The 27,043-nt window shown below is 38.4% G+C and overlaps 1 protein-coding gene across 1 annotated transcript in view; it reads left to right on the top strand.

Moving 5' to 3' along the window:
• Nucleotides 1–274: 274 nt before the first annotated feature.
• The window catches only part of LOC111673848 (rho GTPase-activating protein 21-like), a gene marked incomplete at its 5' end in the record, with an annotated part of 40,765 nt that continues 13,996 nt past the window's right edge, over nt 275–27,043 (top strand). The window contains 10 exon segments of the mRNA XM_023433025.1: nt 275–389; nt 1,539–1,622; nt 8,247–8,456; nt 11,633–11,995; nt 12,680–12,844; nt 13,315–13,695; nt 15,081–15,219; nt 15,648–15,718; nt 16,695–17,426; nt 18,516–18,654. Of these exon segments, the coding sequence (XP_023288793.1) occupies nt 275–389; nt 1,539–1,622; nt 8,247–8,456; nt 11,633–11,995; nt 12,680–12,844; nt 13,315–13,695; nt 15,081–15,219; nt 15,648–15,718; nt 16,695–17,426; nt 18,516–18,654 (2,399 nt within the window).

Below are 27,043 nucleotides of genomic sequence, written 5' to 3'. Positions count from 1 at the left end.
AACTATCGTCTACCTTTAACGTATAACTCTCGAGGTAAGGCACGGTCGTTGCATAAAGAAATTAACAAATTAACACGTTCATCGTGTATTAAATCTTTTAATAGCACTCTCTTATCAGATAGGGTCGTAGACTCGATTGTCGACGGAGCGAGATCTGCTGGTTTCCTCGAATTCCAAGGATACTTTTCTCCCCTCATCAGGTCCTGATTATAGGATATCGATCTGATGACGATATTGGGGATCTTCTTTTGATTTTCGATCTATTTTTTTACAGCAACAGCATTATCAGCACCCAAGGATCGTCCAGTGGAGCTGGGACCCCGAAAGATGCAGAACCCGTTGAAAGAGAAGGCTCTCTTCATGTCAAATTCACAGTGCATGATGGAAAGGTGAAGATTTTTTACAATTTTATTTTATTTTTAATTACATCTTAAGAGTTTTGATAACTTTCATTCGAGCTAATCTGGACTATCAGGAATATCTGGACTATAGGAAACAATCGTTAGAGGCATAAGAGAATCGTTATGGAGATCCATGTGATAATTTGTAATTACAATTTATTCTTTTCTTGGTGATAAGAATAAATAGGTTCTCTTAATGTTTGAAAAGGTGAAGAGTCTTTGAAATTTTATTTTATTTTTCATTACATCTTAAGAGTTTCGATAACTTTGTTTCGAGTGAATCTAGACTATCTGCTGGGAAGGTCATCTATTAAGGAAACAATCGTTAGGGGTATAATAGATTCGTTTTGGAGATCCATGTGATAACTCGTAATCACATCTTATTCTTTTCTTGGTGATAAGAAGAAATGAGTTCTCTCAATGTTCTCTCAATTTTCTCTGTGAAGAATTGATCGGTACATGGTCTTCCGTTACAAAGGAACGCTTAATGTGGTATCTCTCCAAAACATTTGATTTGCATATTTAAACCAGAAAGACAATCTGTCAAGAAATTATTACTTGATAGAGATATCAGATACTATGTGATAAATCAATTATTTAGTAGATACGTAAGTCGTAATGACATTCTCTTTTCTTTCATTGATAAACAACGACGAGAGGAATTATTCTTTGCCATATTTCTTCCAATTAGAAGGAATATTCCCCGTCAACAATTAATCCTTCCAGTCCTAGGTACTTTTCTTTTAATTTGTGATAAAAATAATATAAAAATGAATAAAATGAAGAATTCCTTGTTTTGAAACTATCCTTATCAATATGACTAAAAGCAAGCTAGGAAAAGTGTGTTGGATTTTTCAAACCACCCTTTAAACCCTTGAACACGGAACTATTTCGACATATGGGCGAAATTCATCTGACCGTGCAGGCAATATTGGACCGAACGTCGGGCGCCTTTAGACGCTCTTAGTAGCCAAAGGGTTCATTCTTCGTATTGATCTTTTCCGGATAAAAAGAAGAATTCTTCGTTTTAAAACTGTCCTCATCCATATGACTAAAAGCAAGTCAGGAATAATCGGTTGGATTTTTCAAACCGCCCTTTAACTCTTCTTATCAATAAACGATGAATAATTTTTTCAGCGATCCACCGACCGTTCCTGGAAGCAAGTTTGGGGCGTTCTGCGAAGCTCGATTCTCTACTTCTACAAAGACCGTCACAGCCAGGTGAGCAACTCCTCTCCCCGGATCGTCCGGTCCCCGCGTTTGGTTAATTGGCCAAAAGGACGCAACGGGTTTACGCTTTCTAACGTCGGGAGGCTCCTGCCGAGAAAGTCGAGCTCCGTCCATAAGTTGAGCTCCTCGAGGCCCCATTGTTCGACTCGAACCTGGTCAAGTACGGTCACGCCTGGCCAAGTTGGTCCGCGCGTCCTATCACGAACCGAGCTACCGTATATCGATCATCGCCGATAGTACCGCATTAATTCCCGGTGGCCTATCCGTATAGAGGTGGCCTCGAAAGCCCGAAGAGCCGAGATGCCTTCGCCATCAATGGTCGCCAGTTCTTTACGGGTTTTTAACCTTTTTGCCCTCCCGAATGCTTCTGCGAGGCCTGCTATCTGACTTATCGTTCGGATCGCTCGCTATCGATCCGTGCTATGGAATTTCAATTTAGTCTTCTGTACAAGATCCCAGAACGTTGTTTAAATTTTTTATTTTTTTTTTTTAATATTGATCCGTTCTGTGGCATTTAATTTAATGACTTACGTACAAGGTACAAACCTTTTAATTTTTCAGATTTTTAATATTAATCCGTTCTGTGGCATTTAAATTTAATGATTTACGTACAAGATATCAAAACGTTTAATTTTAAAATTTTTAAGTTTTTAATATTGATTCGTGCTATGGCATTTAAATTTAATGACTTACGTACAAGGTACAAACCTTTTAATTTTTCAGATTTTTAATATTGATCCGTTCAATGGCATTTAAATTTAATGATTTACGCACAAGATATCAAAACGTTTAATTTTTCAATTTTTAAGTTTTTAATATTTATTCGTGCTATGGCATTTAATTTAATAACTTACGTATAAGGTATCAAAACATTTAATTATTCAATTTTTAAGTTTTTTAATACTGATCCGTGCTATGGAATTTCAATTTAAAGTCTTGCGTACAAGATACCAGAACGTTTAATTTTCGAATTTTTAAGTTTTTTTTTTAATGTTGATCCGTGCTATGGAATTAAAATTTAACACCTTACGAACAAGATACCCAAATGTTAAGCTCATTACTTTCGTATCACTTCATAAATTCCTAAAAAATTGAAATGTTTTTGTCATCATTACTTTATTACGGGTTATTTAGTCTTTTTTCCCTCCTGGATCCTTGTGCTGATTTCAGAATAATACCTATAATCGAGGTCGTTGGCTATTGTTTTTTGCGTCTTTAACAAAAAAAAAAGCGATTTTTAACGTGTCACGTTTTTATTTTTCAAATCCAGAAGTCTTAACGAACCGAGATGCCTTCGCCATCAATGGCGGCCTGTTCTTTGCGAACTGTTTAGTCTTTTTGCACTTATGGGTACTTCTGCTGGCCCCAACCTAATTAATATCCATCACCGAGTTCGTTCGCTGGTGATCTTTGCTATGGGTTTTGCATATTAGTTGTAATAAAAACCCAGACAGACAAAGCGATGCAAAACTTCCATGAAATTTGCCTCATAAGAGATCATGAAATGAGTCATGAGGGTGTTGCTCATGAATCCTCATATGGAATTCATATCTGCAGGACACAATGACTGACCAAAATTGCTTAAACATGAAAGAAAATTAAGTACATGTAATGTCTCAATGTTTGTCCGGACATGTACAGCTTAATTTATCTCCCTCACCGCTGATAAACAATCGCAGGATCTGTACCTCCTATTTGAACCATGGCGTGACAAATTTGCCGGAAATTTTTCTTCAGATTTATTCTGCAAAATGCGTACATATATTGCAGACATTTCATGTAGCCAATGGTCTGGTAATTGTTTGTAAGCCGATTTTCCTCATCATACGATGATCATGAATTTCTGTCTGGGTTGATAGTGCGGGAAGGAACTCTCATTCCGACTTCTTTGGTCCTTGAAGGTAGGAATGAATGTTTTATGACAAGTGACCCTCCATGCGTCATGGCCAGGGTTTGCATATTTAAGAAAATGAAATAACCCGTTTCGAATGTGCAGAGTTTCTTATTTTTCGGGTCCACATTCTTCGAATTCTCACGGCTTAAAGAGCCAACGTGCCTTCGCCGGCCATGGCAGTTCCTTAGGTCAGTTTATTTAGTCTTTCTGCATAGTTCTTTGCAGTTTATTTAACCTTCTTGTCCTCATGGTATTTCTGCAGGTCCCTGTGCAATACCTATCATTGAGATCATTCCCTACCGACACTTATTATTGGACCAATTGAGAAAAAGAATCTTTATTTCCTCATCTTCGAACCTGAAGAGAGAAATAGAAGCGAACGTTTGCATCTCCATTTAAATATCTATTTTTAGAATTTATGTGGAGGAAAGGATTTTAACGCCTTAGCCGACAATGGACGGGAACTAAAGACCGAGTCCTCAGTTATAATTAATGGCTCCGTGATCCAGTTTCACGGGCTTTTATCTGGGAAAATTGGAAACGTGAAAGCCATTTCTACAATAAGTTTCACTCGGCCATTCCGTTATGTCGGGTCGCCGAACAATGACATGCCTCGAGATTCGGATCTTCAGGAACGTCCTATCGTTATATATCTAAATCCTTTGTAATAACCAAGCCGTACATTATACAAGTCAAGATACATTATTGTAAAACTATCGTGTATTAGCTCGAAAGTTAACCACAATTTAATTAAATTAAATTTCAAAATGCAAGAAGCATTCAACGAGTTTCTGGGAGTAATTTTTACAGATTATTACTGGAAATTTAGAGGACAATAACATGCCTCGAGATTCGGATCTTCAGGAACGTCCTATCGTTATATATCTAAATCCTTTGTAATAACCAAGCCAAGCCAAGATACATCAAATTCAAATCAAGATACATTATTGTAAAACCGTCGCGTATTAGCCCGAAAATTACAATTTAATTGAATTAAATTTCAAACAGAAAAAGTATTTAACGAGTTTCTTGGAGTAATTTTTACAGATTTATACTATAAATTTAGAGATTTATACTATAAATTTAGAGATTTATACTACAAATAAATGGATGAAATATGGGAGCGAGTGCTAGATATTGCTGATAATAATTTCTGGAACTTTAATTTTGTTATACTTCTCCGTCACAACACAGAATCTTACATTCACGGTATAGGGAAACAAAAATATGGTAATCGGAGCAAGATATTATTAATACCTAATGCTTTTTATAATTTGCTCCACGAAATTTCATGGATTCAACAGCAGGAGAGACCTAAATTTATGACATACATTAGTCAAGAAAAATGGAAGCGAAAATGTCAAATTTGATAGGTGAAAATGAATAGCTCGTAATTCTTTTTTAGAATTTTAGGAAACACGAATGCGAATTATTTCACGTTACACTTCAAATATTGACTATTAACTTACAATAATTCCTATAAATTCCCTCGTTTAATTCCACGAGGAAATATGCAAATAAGCGCCAGATATTACGGCTTTATCTTCAAAAAGCGGAAATGTCGAGTTTTATCGGTGAAAAACAATGACAGTTCTTTCCTAGAACATGGGTAGCGCAGATGCGAATTATTCCACGTAATATCTCAAAAATGGACTATTAATTCAAAGTAATTTCCGTAAAATTTTCAGTTGAATTCCACTATCAAGACGGACCTCTAGATATAAACAAAAAATTAATCGAGGATATTCGCACGCCACTTATTTATCTGCAGGAAACGGAAACACCAAATGATATCGGTGAAAAGTAATTACAATTAATTCTTTCCGAGAATGTTAAAAATCACAAATTCGAACCATACTCCGTCAAACTTCTAACATCAACTATAATTTAAAATGAGTTCTGTAAAACACTCTGTTATGCTCGGTCACAAGGAACCTCTAACTTCATCGTTGATAAACAATATTCCTAATAATATCGTCCCTACAATTACATTCGGTGCATTCGATCGCAAAGAACCTCCAACTTCATCGTTGATAAACAATATTCCTGATAATATCGTCCCTACAATTTACTCCGTTACGTTTGGCAGTCGCGAAGGACCTCTAGATTAATGCCGTAACTGGATCGAGGAAATACGGGAAAAAGCGGCAGATATCACATCTTTATCTCGCTAAAACGGAAACGTCGGGTTTTATCGGTGACCACAACCTAGACCCAGAGAAGGTCCTGCGAGCGTCGAGCGTCAAAAGCCGAAGAAGCTCGGCAGTAGCTTTCAAGAGCTTTCAACATTCGGATCTGGACTTCGGAAAATGGCGAAAACCTCTGGGACAGAGGTGGAAAATCGAAAGACGATTCGCCGTGCTCGGTCTCGGTGAAAGGCTTCGGCTCGAAAGTGGGGAGGAAAGAGACCTAGGCCGAGCAAGGCTTCGAGGGGCCTCGTCGACGGTTTCCTCGGGAGTCGTTTCTGTTTTGCGTGATTCGCCTCCCGTGTTGCGTGCTCGTCTCCTCGTTAGTACTCGATGTGTCGGGATTTATCGGAAAACCTTCAAAGTATTCCCCGTTTCGTTGACTTCCGTCATTATCGGATAGACGCGTGGGGATATCTTGGAAATCCTTAAAAGTATTCCGCTTCGTTGACGCAGGTTTATTCGACGTCGATTTATCGCGACTTATGCTCGTATCTTCATTTTGACATGTTCATATCCGCAGAATCCAGGTTTTACTTTCAATGAATTTAATCCTGCGTTGCGTGCTCGTCTCCTCGTTAGTACTCGATGTGTCGGGATTTATCGGAAGACCTTCAAAGTATTCCACGTTTCGTTAACGCCTATCGTTACTAGTCGATGCGTGGGGATTTCTTGAAAATCCTTAAAAGTACTCCCTGTTTCCATCGTGAAGTTTATTCGGAATAGACTTATTGTAACATTGCTATTCATGTTTGCAGAATCCAGGTTTTACTTTGAGTGAATTTCCTTCTGTATTCTGTACCTATGTTGGCATTCGCTAAAGAAATTTCGCTGATTTGTTGTGATCGATAATTCATATACAGGAATTTTGTTAAACATTCCCTGTTTTGTTGATGGAATTTCTTCGACATAGACTTATTGCAACCTATGCTATTCATGTTTGCAGAATCCAGGTTTTACTTTGAGTGAATTTCCTCATGTATCGTGTACCTATGTTGGCATTCGCTAAAGAAATTTCGCAGATTTGTTGTGATCAGTAATCCATATACAGGAATTTATCGAACATTTCCTGTTTCGTTCATGGAGTTTATTCCACATAGACTTATTGCAACTTATACTATTCATGTTTGCAGAATCCAGGTTTTGAGTGAATTTCCTTCTGTATCGTGTTCCTATGTTAGCAATCGCTAAAGAAATTTCGCTGATTTTTGTGATCGATAATCCATATACAAGAATTTTGTTGAACATTTCCTGTTTCGTTAATGGAGTTTATTCGACATAGACTTATCGCAACCTATGCTACTCATGTTTGCAGAATCCAGGTTTTACTTTGAGTGAATTTCCTCATGTATTGTGTACCTATGTTGGTTGAACATTCCCTGGTTCGTTGATGAAGATTTTTCGACATATACTTATTGCGACTATCGGGAGGATTTGAACCCACAAATGAGCTCACCTTCCGTGAAGAAAAGTGAAGAAGCGATAAGGACGAATGGTCTGATAAAGGCCCAACTCAGGTTCCCGAATTGCAAAAGGAATGTTGGGGTCATGGGAAAGTGGTTCTTATTCGTGCATACCACTGCATTTCAGTACTCACGGACTTTTCGGCAGAAGACTCCGAAGATGGGGTTCTACGGGGTCCTGGGTAGATATAATAACTTTTTATCTCAACATTATTAATCCAGGATAAAATGTTTATCGGAAATTAAACCTAGATTCGATAGAGCAAAATCTCTGGCACTTGCGGCACTTTTAATTGTTAATGTACAAAATGCAGTAATTAAACCCAAGAAAAATACTCCGAAATCATAAATGATTTAAATGTATTTGTTTAAATATTCTACAATGATATGGACTATTCAAAAAATACTACCGAAGGATTGTAGAGGATGTAATAGTGTTTTTTGTTATATATGATGTCATTTTTATCCCTACGTATAGTGTCTTTGGTGTAAAAAATGACACGAAGTTGTATGAGACACTGCTTAATACATTAATGGGTAATGGTGCCCTTTTTTACCTGTATAAAACATGTAAACCCGATTTCAACACTTTTCAAAACAAAACACTTTCTGCAACGCCCTGTATATACGCAGTATAATTAGTATTCTATACATACTTGGTACAGACATTATACACACATTCCTTGCACATAGTATCATTTTTACATAGTATCGGTCATGTACGTTAGGACACTTTATAAATTCTTAATTTCGTAAAGAACAATTCGATAAAAGGAATTCCTCTTCTGTTAATCAGAAGCAATAAATATTTATCGAATTGATGTGTCGAATTTTGGCGTTAAATACTGCGTTTCCTGAAAAAGCTTAGTAAACTATTATATGAGCTAAGTCACCAGATAACTAGATCAGTAAATAAATAAAACAGTAAAAGAAAATAAAAAATTAAACAGTAAAAAAATAAAACAGTCTCATACAGTCGACAGACAACGACCCAAAATATATGAGCAGGAGCGCACATGACGTCATGGCACGTTTTTTTTTATATTCTCTAATATATATTTTTAATTTTCAGAGTCCTGCGGTCACCGGCGACGGAGACGCTGGTCAAAATGTCGACGTGAGATGTTCCCTGGTGGACGTGGCCGAGGATTACACAAAGAGAAAACACGTCTTGCGAGTCGCAAACCCTACGGCAGAGGTTCTGCTACAAACCGAAGATGCGGCTTCAATGGCCCTCTGGTTAAGGGCTCTTCATAAACACGCAGCGGCCGAAAAACCATCGGTAGTCGATATTCTCACATTATTTATCCCACTTGGCATTGGCGCCATTTTAAAAGGATCGGTTATCCTGCCTGAGAAAAATGTCCCTCGACACCAACGCCTAAACGATGTCCAAATCCACCTCCGCAATCCGAAGCTTCCTAGAATACCTGCAGCTGTGGGATAGAGTCTTATCGTTACATTAACCGATACTTCGTCTATTAAAATTTATTACACAGCGCTGTTATTAGGAAAAGTAAATTCTAACGCGCTGCAATTTAATCGGATCTATACTAAAAATTCCTAAAATGGAGGAACAGCGATTTTACTCACATTTTTTGCGAAGCTTCGTCTATGAACGTCTATATACATCTATGAAAGTATCATGTAGCGTTATTGTTAGAAAATGTAGATTTCAATAACTTGTCATTATAAGGATCCATTTGCATCATAAGGAAATATGAAACAGAAGATCCTTATCACCAAATTTCAGGCTGAATGATAGTGACCAGGAAAACTGAGCGTATATATACGCTAATGATGCAAATGGGTTAATTGCATCCTAACTGAAGACTCAAGTTTTCTTCTTAACCGGGGTGGAATATACGTTTTATCGCCATTTTTTGTGCTACTTCATCTGTCAAAAAGAAGAAGACATAGCATTCTGATTATAAGAAATATTTAAATATGAAAGCTCTGTAACTCAATTAGGTGCAATCTGAAGATCCTTAGAATCCCCGTAAACGTGAAACGAGCCTTATCGACATATTCTCTCATTATCTCACCTTTAAGAAATTGCAATGCATTATTACATAGAAGTATTATTATAAAAGTAAACATAAAAGTTTAGTCATTCAATTAGCTCCAGACTAAAGTTCCCGATATCTTAAGACTTTTTAAGTCTTCTCGGCATCTCTTGCGAGACTTTCTCGATTATAACAAAATTGCAATGCATTTTTATTTAACATTATCATTGGGGGAGTGAACATGAAAGCTCTGTAAGTTAATTAGGCCCAATCACATGTGTCCTATAATCTCTGCAATTATAAAACAATCATATCGGCATTTTTTGTAGTACTTCATCGATGATATTTGTCATTTATATACAGAGTTACTATCGGGAAAATTAAATGCGATCTGTAATTCTGTTAGGCGAGAGTAATGAGGCTCATTAACTTATTTGATTTATGTCGTTCATTGATTAATTTTTATACGGAGGCTCGGTGCTGTGTACAGCAGTGTAGTTAGGAACTTCCAACGATAATCAATTAACAGTTTCAATAGATCATTCGCTTTTTGTATGTATATGCTGAAAAGGAAGGCCATCCATCATCGACACTGTTATCGAGTCATGACTGCCCGTCGTTGTCGCTATGCTAATGGATTATTAATCGCTCGCGCAATACCTACTGATGTGAGAAACGTTTAGCATCCTTCGCCCACATTCTCGAAAGAAGTCCTAACGTTTCCCTTAGATCGTTTCCCACGATGAAATCCCTGAAAATTGCAGAGATGAAGACGCGTTCGTAACAAAAATGGCGTCAATCCGTCTCCTAAGCCGGTTTATATACAAATATTTAAAAAATCCACGCTACTAATTTTTCAGTTAACCTTTGTACTACGTTACATATAAAATGTCGTTGCATAAATCTCGAATCATTTTGTCGTTAACCAGAAGTATATTCTTCTCAGAATCAGGATTTTGAATTTAATTCAGAAAATAACTTGTAGCGTAACTAATGTTTTTTTATTTACTACTTCATGTTTTCATTTAAATTAGATTTGTTAATTGAGACTCGTTTTGCTCTGAGTTATTTTGACTCGAACTTTCGCCCATACATTTTGTTACAGCAATGCCAATACCTTTCATTTTGTTTCAATGTGACAATTCTTTTATAAAAAACATTACATTAGAAAAAACATTACAATTAGAGATGTGGAGGATGAAATATTTAATCTACGTAGTTGCTGTCTATATTTTAAAACTATTATCATTCATACCCCGTTCAAAATGTTTTTGGATTTTATGCAACCGAAGTAAACAAAATTGCATTAAAATGACAAGTTTACAAAAGCAATATAAATTGCATCGTTAATAACGTTTATAGATTTTACAGTATTGGACTGTACAAAGTTGTATAAAAATCACAAATTTTACCCGATCATTTTCTTTTCAATTACTCTGCAATGTTTGTACATCTATGAACAATTTTCGGATTTTACAAAGTTTTATCGGAAATTATATATCTCTTTAAACAATAAAATAAACAATAAACAATCTCTCAGTACACTAGTTTCCCCGTGAAATTTCTGCAACGGCGCGAAGATCTTGCACCGAGTCTCGTATTAAGCAATCTCGAAGTGAACAAAGTTGCATTAAAATGACAATTTTACAAAAGCAATATAAATTGCATCGTTAATAACATTTATAGATTTTACAGTATCGGAGTGTACAAAGTTCTATAAAAATCACAAATTTTACCCAATAATTTACAAGTTGCATTAATATGACAATTTTACAAAATCAATATAAATTGTATCGTTAATAATGTTTTTAGATTTTACAGTATTGGAGTGTACAAAGTTGTATAAAAATCACAAATTTCACCCGATGATTTTCTTTTCAATTGCTCTGCAATGTTTGTATATCTATGAACAATTTTCGGATTTTACAACGTTTTATCGGAAATTATTTCTCGTTAAACAATAAAATAGACAATAAACAATCTCTCAGTACACTAGTTTCCCCGTGAAATTTCTGCAACGGCGCGAAGACCTTGCGCCGAATCTCGTATTAAACAATCTCGAAGTAAACAAAGTTGCATTAAAATAACAATTTTATAAAAGCAATATAAATTGCATCGTTAATAAGGTTTATAGATATTACAGCATTGGACTGTACAAAGTTGTATAAAAATCACAAATTTTACCCGATGATTTTCTTTTCAATTGCTCTGCAATGTTTGTATATCTATGAACAATTTTCGGATTTTACAACGTTTTATCGGAAATTATTTCTCGTTAAACAATAAAATAGACAATAAACAATCTCTCAGTACACTAGTTTCTCCGTGAAATTTCTGCAACGACGCGAAGACCTTGCGCCGAATCTCGTATTAGGAGTGAAACTCCAGCCTTGACGGAACCGTCCGTTGAATATTTCATTGATTAATCGTCCATTGATTTCTTTGACCCTAGGAAGCCTTGACGAGCACGACGTCGAAGCAGCAGGCGGTGCCCCAGACTCCGGGGCCCACGACGCCGAGTTCCTCGGTCCCAGGAGGTGGCCAAAGGTTGAGTCCTCTTCCCGGTCACAAGGGGATCAGGAAGTTAACGTCCTTCAGAAACAGGTCCCCCACCGGCCAGTCGCCCGTCAACAAAACCAGGAAACCTAGTCAAATCGTCGAGCCTTTACCATCTCCGAAGAGCAAAACCTGGAAGGGCAGAGTCGCCAAGCAACTCCGCAGAATGCACGGCCAGGCTGGATCCCCGTCTTCTCCGACTGCTCAACTTCCCCCGGAGGGTGCTACCTTCAAGGTCCCTCTGGAACTGTGTCCACCTGTAAGTTAGCAGTTCGTATTAACGAGCCGTTAAGGTGAAGTGGAACCCGTCGAGCGACTCAATGTCGGTAAAGGAAATTCCTCTAGCTACCTACGTTGCCGACGTCCGTATTTATATTCACAGCTGTGTCGAATTATATTGGGTATTGTACTAAATGACATGCTCCATATATCGTTTACGTACATTAATTATAAAGAAATCCAAGTAAAACTCCAGAAACCCCCAGGATTCGTGGTTCTTGATGCCCTAATTGGCTGCAGTGTGCCACCCTGCGCCATCTGTTGCATTCAGAGCCAACTAAATATTCTCTCCGAGACCTCGTGTTACCGAAGATCAAATTACAAGAGCTTAACGTCATCTCGTGTTTTAGTCTAGACTAAATAAAGAAAATTTTTTTCCTAAAATCCAAATTTTGAAACTGTCAGAGTATTGCTTAAGTGCTGACGAGTCGTGTGCTAGAATTTTAGTTAATTCCGTGGAATACCCTTTAAAAAGAAAGTGTCTTATTCAATCGACTAGTTTGAGAAGAGGTTTCACTTCACCTTAAGGTGAAGGTACTTTCATACATATTTCAGCGCTATCTTAAGATATTTGAGCGGTACTATAAATAGAATATAACTTGTACATGCTATTTAGATTATGCTTGATTTAGTGTGATCAAAAATTGTGCCATTCATTTTTCAGTCCTCTTTCTCGGAGTATGTGCCATTGATCGTCGAAATGTGCACAAGCATCGTCGAGGCGAGAGGCCTCGAGGTCGTCGGGATTTACAGAGTGCCAGGAAACACCGCAGCCATTTCTCAGCTGACCGAGAGCGTCAACAAGGGCTTCGAGAACATCAATCTCCAGGTAAGAGGTCCCTCCAATCACTATAAAAAATGCCTATCAGTCTTATGGTCGAAATATTAATCCCCATACCTATATCTCGCTTTCAGCGTTTAAAGACATCTTTTCGGCATTTAAAAACTACAGCTGATAGACGTCTTTTAGCGCTAAAATATACAAGTATAAACCTAAGACAAGACAAATGTTTTATGTATAGGAGGCGAGCTATTTTTCTGGAATTTCACTCATATCTTCCTCTTCTTTCGTTTTTTTGGCCTTGGGTTGGTTCTCCTTTAAGCCAGGGTTTTGCTGTTGTTGTTTCATTTTTTGGCCTTGGATGAAGTACCCTTTAATCCACAGTTTTGCTACATTAGATACTTTGTTTAAGCAAATGTTACCACATTTAACGCAGTTTATTCACGAGACTTCCCATCGATCACAATTGTGGGCCAACCGGCAATTTTACTCATATTAATAGATGAACCATTTTCCAGGATCCAAGATGGAGCGACGTCAACGTGATATCGTCCCTCTTGAAGTCATTCTTCCGCCAACTGCCGGATTCTCTCCTGACTGCAGAATTGTATCCGATGTTCATCGACGCCGATAAAATAGAGGATCCGCAGAGGAGGATGGCCACGATTCGCAAGCTCTTGAGGGACCTCCCGGAACACCACTTCGAGACCTTGAAGTGTCTGATGTTCCACCTGAAGAAGGTCGTCGAGCACAGCGAAGTCAATAAGATGGAAGCCAAGAACCTGGCCATCGTCTTTGGACCGACTTTGGTCAGGGCCAGTGGCTCGAGGGACAACATGGTGACGATGGTCACGGACATGTCGCATCAGTGCAGGATCGTCGAAAGCCTGCTGAACAATGTAACATTACTCTTCGATTTCGACCCGTTCCTAATTTTAATATTCTCTGTACCACGAAGTAGTATAAGGAGGTACAACGCCATGTATTGAAATCGTCCCCACTTTAGGGGTCCAAGATCTTCAGACTTTTTTCCGATGTAGGGCCGAGAGCGTCTCCGCCAAAAAAATGAAATTTTGCAATTCAAAATTATCGTCTGCTAGCGCCTAAGCTAGTCTTTATCCCGTTAAAAATATCATATTCTGTACATCATGTGCGGATTATCGTTTCGCTTCGCGTACCTTAATTGCAAAATTAAAAGCATTTTAGGTTTTACGTCGGTAGGAAATATTTTGCTCACGTAGGATTCAAGTTCCTTCATTTTCCGCAAGTGGCGCTCGCGTCGTTAGATCAGCGAAAATGTGAGATTCTGGATTTCGATTCTGGGGCTACTTTCTGTGAAACAAACGTTATATCTTGTACTACTTCATGCTCTATACACTTCACCTTTTTTTTCATTGACGTTTGCAAGCAACATTTAAAAGCTGGTCGAAGAAATATCTCCTGCTTATGCATTTCTTTTAGGACAGTGCTCCTTGACTGTACGAAACAGCGCTAACACATTTACTATTTTTGTTCATTTATTTATTTGTTTATCTACACTAGCGCTCGTATATTTTAGGACAGTAACTCTTGACTATGTAAAATAGCGGTAACGCGTTCTTTATATATGTATTTATTCAGTAATTTATTTATTAACACTTACAACGAATTTGTCAAGCCTTCTCGTATAACAATGATTTCTTTCACTGATATATTCCTTGCGATATTTAGGAATTTCATGAAGTGTCCTAAAATATATGAACAGTACTGTATATCACTGATATTCCTAAACGGATTACATTGTTTAAAAAAAAAAGTTACGTTCATGAAACATGTATCGCAAATTTTATTCCGATACATACGATATTGTAATACACTCATAAGTCTATTTCATATGCAGGCTTTATAATTTTGCCAGCAGCTTAAACAAATGCCTGACAAAATGACATAAAGCTCGAAACTCGTTCATAAATTCACAAACATTGCATATTGATTTAAATCATCGTATGAAATTTGTAAACTTAGTATACCTTTTTATACTAAAAACGTTCATAAATTCACAAATATTGCATATTGATTTAAATCATCGTATGAAATTTGTAAACTTAGTATACCTTTTTATACTAAAAACGTTTGAAATTTGCGAACCCTTTCCACCGTGCACTCTGGAATGGAACTAGGGGTTTAAATTTATTTAGTGCAAAAATTATCGCTATCCTTGATGAAAGTTACAACCAATATCGTCAATGATATTTATATTAAGAGTTGTAAAACGTAATGATAACGTTTAATCGTACTTAAACAGGTCGACTGGTTCTTCTCCGAGGAAGATTTAGATGATCTGAGTAGATTGAGCGTCAACTTGAGCCTCCCAGCGGATGCCTGCGAAATGGAACCAACGTCGAACCACAATCTCCTATTAAACAATATCCAAAAAGTTGAAGGTACACCTCGTTAGATCTAAAACATTCCCACAGTAAATCCGATTTTGCGATAATTCATTATCGACCTAGAAACGCTTGCGTAAAATCGGACCTAGAAATAGGAGCGACACGAGTAGTTAGTGCTGATCATATTAATTTCTTAATTCACTTAGTTGCGCCTTTTCCTCGTAAGTTTCTCCTCGTTTGACAGATTTGACCGACTGTTCTTATTTATTATTATTATTATTTATTTATTTAAATTATCCGCCATCACCAAACACGAATTTACTTCTCGTGTCCTCCATCGTAAGATTTATTGTTTCGTCCCCACCCTCATTGTTTTACTCTTGATTTGTCACGCATTTATTTTCCTTGCTTTCATTCTGACACAACAGGCATGCGCGAAATGGTCTCAGCTAGGGATATTGTATCCTCAATAATATCCGCAGCTAACAGGAAGATACAGAGGAGAAGAAAAGGTCAGAACGAGCCGGACGGCGAGGACCAGGAAGACGACAAGGTATCTTTATTTTTATTTATAAACAATTGTAGAGAATTCTCTAATATATATGACCGATCGCACGCTTGAACACGCGGTTTGTTGCTAAAAGTGATATATATTTAATTTAATTTAACCCTTTGACTGTGAATGACGGTATATGTACGCTCGACATTTGGTCCACTATTGCCTGCACGCGATGACGAATCTCGCCCATACGTCAAAAGGACTTAGCGGTCAAAGCGATTAATTTTTTGAGAATTTCTTTACCCTTTTCTATGATTTAAGGATTAATAATAACTCGTTCTCTGGTGCGTTAAACCTGTCACACACTTTTACAAATTTTGTTTCATGAGAAATTATTATTTAACCATTATGCAGATATCAAAATGGTTAACACATTGACTACCACCTTGTAATAATTTCCACTTTAGAATTGAATCTTACTTGCCATTAATAAATTAAGATATGTCAAAGTGGACCAATGTCCAGGAATAATACGTGTTAGGGATAAAGTTAGAACATTCATACAAAAAGAAACATTATACATGAAGTTAATGCCAAGCACGTCCATCATAATGTTCAATTTAATATTCATTAAGGATATGTGAATGTGACATCTAAAGAATCAATCGTTCATGAAACTTTTCTCCGAACTGGGTGTGCCGAATCCTTTCAATCTTTACAACGTAAATGTGGAGTCTATAAGAAAGGACCTGGCCCTCATGAAATTTCATTTTTTATATCAAATTTAAACATACCTATGAACAAATTTAAAAAAATTGAAATTCCATGAGTTTCAGGACCTTCCTTATCCCTTTCATATTTATATTGTAAAGTTTGAATCAATTGGGTACCCTTAGTTTAAGCAAAAGTTTCATGAACAAGAACTCTTTGACGCCGCTTTCACGTCACCTTAAATGAACTAACGAGTACCTATTATACCATTTTTTCTATTATGCCATTTGCTAATTTTCGCACATTTTGGACATTGCAGACAAAACCGAAGCAAGACATGGAGAGCCTACCAACGGTGCGACAAAGTATGGCCCTGAACGAACGACAATGTTCCGTCAGCGAGATAGTGTTGATGCACGAGAACAAGAGCCATTCGAATCATTCAACCCTGAACGATCGAACCGATCACGTCGTCCTTCCTGGGAACAACAACATAGGAAGTCCCCCGAACGGATCCACCAACCGCATGAAATACAACACCTCGAGCCAGGCCCAGCCTAGCCAGGGTTCTCCAAGGTCCTCGAGTGAAATTGGGCAGTCGAGTCTGGACACCATGTCCATGTCGTCGGCGACATCCAACGACACCAGACAGAGCAACGACGAGGTCGCCATCAGGACCTATGCCGGTCTAAGTGCCACAACTCAGGAGAGAATCCGGAGGTTCGAACAGGAGACGAAGGCCATGTTACAGAGGGACCAGCATCGGCAAAGGAGAGAGGCCGAGAAAAGGGAAGAAGAGAGGAGACGGATAGAAATGGAGTGGCAGCTCGCCAAGAGGGAGATGGAGAACGACGACATCCTGGACAGCATCGTCGATAACACCGTCAGGCAGTCCAGGTCGAGGTCCACCACGAGAGTCGCACCATTGTCCGTTGCCGTTCAACAGCAACCCACTGCTCAGCTGAAGGCTCAAGCCAGCAGCCAGCTCAGCTCCATCCTGGGGGAGAAGATGAACAACGGAGTCGTGAAAAAATTCAAAACCGACAAGGAGGTTGGGATGGAATTCAATTTTGACCGAGGAGCCGAACGCTTCTTCCACTCTCCGCGTTGTTACAGATTGTGTTTCAATGTTCTTGGCTTCTTTTATGACTCGGGCGAAGAGAGGACGAAGGGTGATAAAGCTCTTAGTGGGCCGTTGATATTAGTAGAAGATATTTTGAATATCGCATTTATTTCACTATACTTTAATTTCATACTCCCGGTGGGAGGAATGGCGAAGAAGTAAATGAGTTCTGTCTTTGCCTACGGATGTTTCGTTTTTCTCTAAGAGCGTTGCTTTGAAATCACGGTAACAATTAGAGGGTACATAAACTTGTCTGAGCCCCTACCGCGTCTCCTGATTGGTTACATTACCGAATAGCAGGAATGCTTCACTATTATGGGATCTCTTCTCTTCAACGGTTAAAAGTATCTGCTCAAAATGTAGGGTATATGTAAACGAAGTTTTTGCAAGATACAGTAGTTCGAAATTTTGTGTACAAAGTGGAAAATCCGACAAACACGGTGATGTACTGGCTGTTTCTGCTATGTCGCACCCTGCGCATCCTTTACAGCGCAGCGACGTCACGACGTACACTAGCGCTCGTAGCGGAAACTCACTCAAGCTTCATCAGAGGGAAATCTCGTTAACGGCTTTGCATGTTCGCATCTAAAAATGTTTAATTTGGTCATTCAACAGCAGTCCCCACGTTAAAGTTAACGACCTACTTTTTTAATATACATCAGTAATTCTGTGCCACGGTGCCGTAAGTGTTAAATCGGTCCCGAAATTCTTGTTTCAAGTTGTGAGCGGATTCGTACGCGTTTTGGATGTTTCGTGGTACAACACTTTCAATACCGAATATCTCACACTTGAGTAAAATTGCAGCAAGTTTCTTACTACCGTGTACACGCCAAGTCGTCTTGCAAGTGAACTTGCTACAGCGACTTGCGGCAAGAAATTTTCTGCAAGTTTACTGGTAGTGTGCCCGAAAATGTAAATTGCTCTAGCAAGAAGTGGCTCAGGTTACTTGCACATGCACGCGAGCCATAATTCTAAGTGAAGAGATGAGTTAATATAAAAATTGTCAAATCGTTTCAGGCCTCTCTGGAGTCCGTCTGTGGAGCGCCGACTCGCTATGGAAGTTTGGACTCCCTCCACGAGGTCCACACGCACTCGCACGCGTCTCCGTCGCCGTCTCACCATCAACGGGGCTTGTCTGGAGACATTTCGGACGATGGTCAGTATCCGGTATCGGCGGTAAGCCCTGCGACAAAAGTCATGTCATCTCGGCCGAAAATAAGGTCGATCGTCGGTTCTCGGAGCGGTCGAGCGATGTCGAGACGTCCCAGAAGCGGTTCTAGGCTCTCAGTCGGACTCATTCTTGCGATTTAGGCCCCTCGACCGCTTCTGCGTCTTCGTCCGACTATTTCTTGCTCTCTGGGACCTTTTCCAACCTCTACGAGGCCAAACCGCGTCCACGGTCCAGTTTAGACCGCAAAAACCGAGATCGCTCTGGCCGCATTCATTGGGCGTTTTCATGTCTTGTCATCCCTCACGTGTCGTGCCTCATTTATCCGTAATTTCGGGGCATCTCGCTGACGTTTAAAAATGGATGTTCAAGAATTTCTAGCGTTTAATTTACAATTAGTCGTCTCATGTGCGAGGCTTGGTCTAAGGGAGGTGCTTAAAAAAGAAAGAGTCACTTTTGATCCGTTCGCCTCTGTGGATGGTACAAACTCCTCTTGTTTGATTTGTAAGTTGACAAGGATTTCAAGCGAAGCATTTATTTTTTATTAAACTGATGTTGAAAGCGCTTCAAAGGAAGCTTTAATGAATAAGTAACGCTAATAAAATACGGTGTCGCTCATATATTTTGGGAACATTTTGTGGAATTGCTAAATTTCATCAAAAACGAGAACCGGTGAAAGAAATGATTAGACTAGTCATAAAGGTTTAATAAACTAGGATGTATTATTATATAATTGATTTGTTGTTGCAAATCGCTAGAATGTTTTGTCAAGTATAACAAATGTAATTAGTGCGCTACTCCGAAAATCGTTTCACCCTGAAAATCAAATACCGAAGAAGAAGCCTTGCCATAGAATCTGTTTCACACAATTTAACTCCAAAACGCAAATTGTGGTCAATACAAATACCCAAAATTGATAATATTTAATTGCAAAAAAGTTTCGCTTTTCGAATCGTCCCCCTTTCATAATACACGCACTTATTACCGTATAACAGAAAATTGCACTACAAAAAAATCAGCGAGATGTCCCTGTTACAATTTTGCCCACGTACAACCATTAGATCGTCTTTTCTTAAATCGCTGATCGGCTTCGGACATTTCCGTTCAGACATCCATTTGTTAGACCCATTGGTCGATATTTAAATTCTTATATATTGGCATTTCGCGATATTCCAAGTCTCCGGAGACCAGCCGATAACCTTACCTGCGCCAGACATTAATATACCGATAACTGTCTAATCTAATTAATACGCTAAATTATCCTATGAACTAATTGGAAACTCGGGATCGTCAACTGGCATGGCCCGTTATACTTTTCTTTTTTTTTTCCATTTTGTCTCTCACGATCGCCCTTAATTTTCCTCTCGACCTCGACATCTCGCAGTACACGACACGATCACTCGATATATCGCATCCCGTGACTGAACCTGCCAATTCATTCTTTCTGTGTATTTTTTCTCTCTGTAATTCGCTTCTGATGGTCGGTGAGTGTAGCCGGATCTTGTTTCCTACACTGGACTCAGAAGATTCTGACCATTAACAAAAAGCTTTCTAGGTACTTTTACCTCTTCTTCACGCCTACCTCTATTTTCAAGCGACTTGACACTTGGCATATACTTGTTATATATTCCTGTGTATATACGGTATATACACACGTACGACACTCGGTCCGCCTTTCTCTATCTCTCTCTCTCTTTATATATATATATATATTTATCGACACGCTTTAATATACCGATTACACGTTTTTTTATCATTTTGTCATTAGGGGCGCTTCCCGCTGACGCTTAGTACGACAATATCGAGCAACTTTGTCCATTTTGCTAGCATGAACGTTTTACGATACTCTCGGAGTTATTATCACGCAAGCTTTCAGCCTTCGGTTAGAGATAATAGGAGAAATGTAGATTGAGCGAGTCTTGAATTAGCGGAGAGAAGGAAAAGCGAAGTATAGATTTTTTTTTTTGGATCTTTAGATCTTTTCACAGAGACGGCGGATTTTCATTCAATCCCGCGTGACGTGATAACGATAACAATTTCACTCGGTCCTATTGTTCGTTTCATTTTGTCTATCACTCGGGAAACTTTTTCTTCGCGTCCGAAGAACGAGCTGTAATTTTCTAATTGGATTTTATGTAATTATGTAACGACAGTGATAACGTATGAATTTTCCCAAAATCTCGAGGTACACTTTGAAGCATATCTTTGCGATTTTTTTTTTTTTTTCTTACAAGCGACAATTTATACATACTTTTTTTTATTTTGTGTTTTACACCGGACTCCTCTCCCATATGTGGGGGACGACGTCTAAGTTTTTAATTCGATCTTACAAAGTGATGACAAAATTATAATATTTTGTATAATTGCAACGACGTATGAATTTTCGGAGAGGAGTGCATGTACAATGTGCAACGTAATTCTTCGGTATTTTTAATTAGGTAATTTTTTAGTATTTTCGCTTCGTGGAAAATATCGTGTTTGCGGTTTACGATAAAAGGTAGGAATTTCATTTAATTTTGCAATATTCTTTATTTGACATTTTTTTTTGTTTTCCTTCGGAGAAAATATTGCAATTACGGTTTATGATACCTGAGAGGCATGGTCGAAAGTGTTCTTTTCGATTCCGATAACACTTTTTACTCAATACCATTTTTTTTTAACCAGTTAACTGTGTCGACCTATTGGAAACGTGTGTTTTTATGACGAGTATACTCGTCAAACACAGCTAACTGGTTAATTCCTTCTATCATTTGAGAACCCTTTTTTGCGCCTGGAGGTCGACCTCCAATCTGTTAACGCGATTTTACAATATTTACAAAAGTTTATAACATAACTGCAATAATTTGAATTGGATAATTTTTCTATATTTTCGCCTCGTAGATAATGCGACGTTTGCGGTTTGTGATAAGAGACAGATACGAAAACGTTCTTTTCTTTTTTTGTACCCTTACCAATATTATACAAAATCATATGGCCACAATAATTACTTAAAGGTTTTTTTTTTTAACACATTTATAATTATTCGATACTGGATATTCGATACTGGAAAACTTTGCAATTGCGATTTGCAATGAAGGCCCGGGAATGTTATCTTTTTCGTTTTCAAAGGGCTGTATAACAATGTTTACCCAATCCCGTTTTTTTTTTTTTAATTTCGTCACTCCAGAATACTTTTCTCGCGTTTGAAAAACGACCTCCACTTTTTAACCCGATTTTACAAAATCATATGACCACAATAATTACGTAAAGATTTTTTTTTTTAAATACCGAGGTACACATTTATAATTATTCGATACTGGATATTTTTTTCGATACTGGAAAACTTTGCGATTGCGGTTTGCAATGAGAGGCCCGGGAATGTTATCTTTTTCGTTTTCGAAGGGCCTGATCGATGATCGTCGAAGTTGGGATTATCGTTATCTTAGACTTCAGAGATGACGACGAATGATCGAATGTGCCTGTCTCGCATGTTCGCATGATTGCCTGCATGCAATCACTCCACCTGTGTTGCTCGATACCTGTTAATTCGGCAGCAACAATCCCCAATTGTTGTCCAAACCACGCTGGACCAAGTTGGTCTCCCCGTTTCTCCCTCGATTCTTCTCTTCCTGTAAACAATTCCCCGATAATAATATAACACATCACCGGGAGATCAATATTAAAAGAATTAAAAATTATAAATCAATTGTTTACCCAAAGAAATATCCGTTTCGCTGTTCCTCGCTTTTTGTGATGTCCAATTAACTGACTATTTACGGTCTACATATTTTACAGTGTTCAGACGGAATTCAAAATTCATTTTACACCTTTCTTACTCGAGATGTGTACAATTGTGGACGAAGAATCGTCGGAATTCTTTGAAGCGCAATTGCAGTCAGATTGCAGTTGTCTTGTGATATGCATAGATTTTTATGTGATTTGAATTTTTTTTACATCTTTCACGCGTAGATTAAAATGACAGAGAATTTTTTCGTTACATAGAACGTTCGATTGTTATTCAGTAAAATTGTATTCTTGAACTACCTTGAAGTGCTACCTGAAGCAGTTGCGTCTCAACGTGAAGTGAAGCGAAGTCTGCTTCAGACCTCTCAGGAATCCGCTGTTTAGCACGATATATTTTTTTTATATCGATTGTTTACAAAATTTATTTACAGAATTATTCCAAAATCCTAAGATGTTGGGAGATGAAACGAAGAAATTTTTAGATCACTCCTGACATGACATTTTCAACGAAATATATCTGTCTTAAATTAATTATTTATAAAATTCAATGTCATGATTCAAAGTTATATTGCTCTTATTGGAAAACTATACAGGGTGTTCCAGATCCCTGTTAACCCTATTTTCCGTATTAAAAAGAAGAGGAATAATTTATATGAACAAACTTTCAAATGATATATAGTGTTTTTAACTGTACTTTCAAATTTCACGTCACAAAATGAGAAACTTTTGTCTCGAGGGTTTTCTTTTTAATGTCACCAACTTTAAAATGATCCTGAAAGTGAAATTCGCGAATAGGACAATTAGCTAGAAAATAATCTATCCGGATTAGAAGTCACGTATGTTAATTTCTTAGTTGGGTTTACCTGTAATTTTAATTTACAATTCAAAATAATGACTTCAATATTTCATTCGAGAAATGTTACTTCTAATTCGAGCAGATAATTTCCTGCCTATCTGTCCCATTCATGAATTATACTTTCAAGATCGCTTCAAACTTGGAGACGTTTTTGAAAAAAAAAAAATCTTTGAAACAAAACATTCTTATTCTTTGACGTACAATCTGAAACTGTAGTAAAAAACATCATGTACCATTTAAAAAATTCGACTTCCAGGGTGAATCTCCCATTTCCGCCTAGTACCGGAAGTTGAAATGAATTTCATAGAGCACGACCAATAATTTTTATAATAATTTTTCGACATTCCCATATAAACCATTACCCTTCATTTCAACATGGTTGGTTGGATGGTCGGAAACACCCTGTATACCGGTTTTAAGTTCATTGTTTATAACATTTATTTGGAAAATTGCATAAAAATCCCAGGATGTCATGGAATGAAACGAAGACACAAAGCTAACCTGTGATCAGAAACGAAAATTATCCAAGAAGCGAACCACTCAAGCCTATACTAACCAATCTCGAATTGCAGATTCCTGCAGCCGTCCTAAAAGGGCTTCGCGTCCTAATCACCCCGCCATATCAGTGTATCCCCGCAAAGAATTCAGAAGTCTCCATAGAAGCCCAGAAGAATACGAACGGTTGATGCTCGATAGTACGTGAGCGAACGGATGGCGGCGCTGTAATCACCGCTTCGTCTCTTAATCCGTTGACTACACACGGAGGGTTACAAAAATGGTAGACACGATTTACCCAACGCTATCCATGTCTAAATTGGAGTCGAAAAATCCTCAAGAATTCTTTTTTAAAATGCATAATCTATCTGTAATAATTAAAGTCCCGCCTGGTGGCTAATTTTAAATTATTATTACAAGTAAATTATACCCAGTAGAAAAAGAATAGTCGATATCCTTGTTGAGAGCAAGGATAGCACAGTGTAAATCGTGTTCGCTATTTTTGTAACACTAAGTACAGCGGATTAAGTGTGCCTTTTGTCTTATATTACTCGCCTTTCTTCCTCCGATATACGAGATGCTGTTGGCTAAAAGTGGATTCACCTGTTCTATACGTATCGGTTCATTCACGCGGAGGTGCCGATGCAATAGAACAATGTAACGTGCGTTTCAATGGCTCTGTTCGACCTGCGTGTATATGAACGATGCCATTGAAACGGGTATTATGAAAGATTCACCCTATATGTGCGTAGAGTGTGAATCTTAAAGGTGGATTCACCTGTTCTATATGTATCGGTTCATTCGCGCGGAGGTGCCGATACAACAGAACAATGTAACGTGTATTTCAATGGCTCTGTTCAACCTGTGTGTATATGAACAGTGCCATTGAAACGCGTATTATGAAATATTCACCCTATGTGCGCGTAGAGTGTGAATCTTAAAGGTGGATTCACCTGTCCGGCACGTATCGGTTCAGGCACGTACCAGTATCGATACGACAAAACATTGTAACATACTCTTCAATGGCTCTATTGTCTTGTCCAGCCAATATATAGGATGAACAGTGCCATTGAGTCGCGTGATACAATGTTTTCTCGGATCGATACGTGTCGGACGGTCTGAATCGATCTTACGCGAAGAAACTCTTAGAAAAGAATTGAAATTTCATGAGTTTCAGGACCTTCCCTATAGTCTTCCTATTCACGTTGTAGAGTTTCAAACTATTCGGTAAATCGAGTTGGGGGAAATGTTTTATAAACAAAACCTCTTCGACGCCACTTTCAAATCACCTTAAGGGGATGTGAAAGCGGCATCCGAAAGCTCAATCGTTCATAAAACTTTTCTACGGCCTGGGTGTCTCAAATCGTTTCATACTTTAAAATGTGAATATTGAGACCCTTAGGTAGGTCCTGTAACTCGGGAAATTTCATTTTTTGTAAACTATTTTTAAAATACTTATAAAGAAATTGGAAAAGAATTGAAATTTCATGAGTTTCAGGACCTTCCTTATAGTCTTCCTATTCACGTTGTAGAGTTTCAAACTATTCGGTAAATTGAGTTGGGGGAAAAGTTTTATAAACAAAACCTCTTTGACGCCACTTTCACATCACCTTAACACATTGTTGACCGGTCACGAGTTAACTCGTGCCAGGACTAGCGTTTGTAACATATATACAGGGGATAGGTCCCGGAACGAACGGTGTGGCGCTAGTGTCGCGTGTGTGCAAGAAGCAGTGCACCGCCGGTCGTCGTGCGGGATGGACTCGGGGTCCGATTTATGTATTCCTCCTATTTTTATAAAATGTATCTAACTCTGTGACAACCTCCATCCGACCATTCACACTCCCGACACTCGAGCGGTATCGGGTGAGTGTGTCTTACACGTTGTAAAATTGCCGGTCACCAATGTGTTAATTAGAGTTGTGGAAGCAAACCTTAGTACGCATATACCTAGTGATCGGCGTAAACTAAAGCTAAAGTTCTTTGAATGAAGGTATCCGTACTTATTTTTAACGACAGCATACGCATACACCACAATATTAGTTCACAAGACAGGTACAAAGGCCCAGTTCCACAACTCAAGTTAACTGAAGTTTAATTGCTTTATATCTTACAACCTGAAGTAAGCTAGTTAAACTTCGGTTAACTCGCAGTGTGGAACCAGGCCTCAAGTTAACCGAAGTTTAATCGGTTTACATCTTACAACCTGAAGTAAGCCAGTGAAACTTCGGTTAACTCGAGGTGTGGAACCAGGCCTAAGTCTCCACCGTCGGTATTTATTCAATACCGGATCGGATAAATCCGACTTTAGGTACATCCCCACCACCTGATTTTATTTAATACCGAAGTAGGGGAGACGCACTCAGAGCCGAATTTATCCAATCCGATATTGAATCCATACCGACGATTAAGACTTAGTAAGTAATCAGCGGTATCGTAGTCGATGGAAATCGCCTTCACGGTTTTAGGAAGCATCAGCCATTCGATTGGTGTACAGATCAGGGGCATAACCTCTAAAGCAAACTTTTAGAGCATTAAGCGCCACCCTAGGATATCCGGGCTTCTATGGAACTTCTGAATCGAGCCACTGGACTATATTCGTACCCAAACGTTCACGAGCCGCTAATCCCCACGACAAGAGAGAGGGTCACGGAAAGGTATTCGTGTTTTTTTCTCGCCCACATCCTTCAAAACGTATTACTGACGTTCGGATGTTACCAGGTATCGTTGGCCCACCGAAATAACACGGGCTAACGATAACGACATACGTCTTTACGAGGTACAAAATATGCTGACGTTCGGACGTTACCAGGTATCGTTAATCCATCGAAATAATATGGGGTTAACGTAAACGACATATGTCGTTACGAGGTGCAGAATAGGCTTCCTGAGTGTGCCTGGGAACGACATATGTCGTTATCGTACCCTCCTGGTATTCCAACGGGCTAACGATAACGATAGCCGTCGTTACGAGGTACAAAATAGATACTCAGGAAGCCTATTCTGTAACTCGTAACGACATATGTCGTTATCGTACCCTCCTGTTATTCTAACGGGCTAATGATAACGACATACGTCGTTATTGTTCCCTTATGTTATTCCAACAGGCTAACGATAACGATAGCCGTCGTTACGAGATACAGAATATATACTCAGGAAGCCTATTCTGTAACTCGTAACGACATATGTCGTTATCGTACCCTCCTGTTATTCTAACGGGCTAATGATAACGACATACGTCGTTATTGTTATGTTATTCCAACAGGCTAACGATAACGATAGCCGTCGTTACGAGGTACAGAA

Source organism: Orussus abietinus, unplaced genomic scaffold (genome assembly GCF_000612105.2).
Source record: "Orussus abietinus isolate OABI.00-Male unplaced genomic scaffold, Oabi_2.0 scaffold558, whole genome shotgun sequence".
Lineage (NCBI taxonomy): Eukaryota > Metazoa > Arthropoda > Insecta > Hymenoptera > Orussidae > Orussus > Orussus abietinus.
The sequence above is the reverse complement of the archived record's forward strand: the minus strand, read 5'-3'. Positions and strand labels throughout refer to the sequence as shown.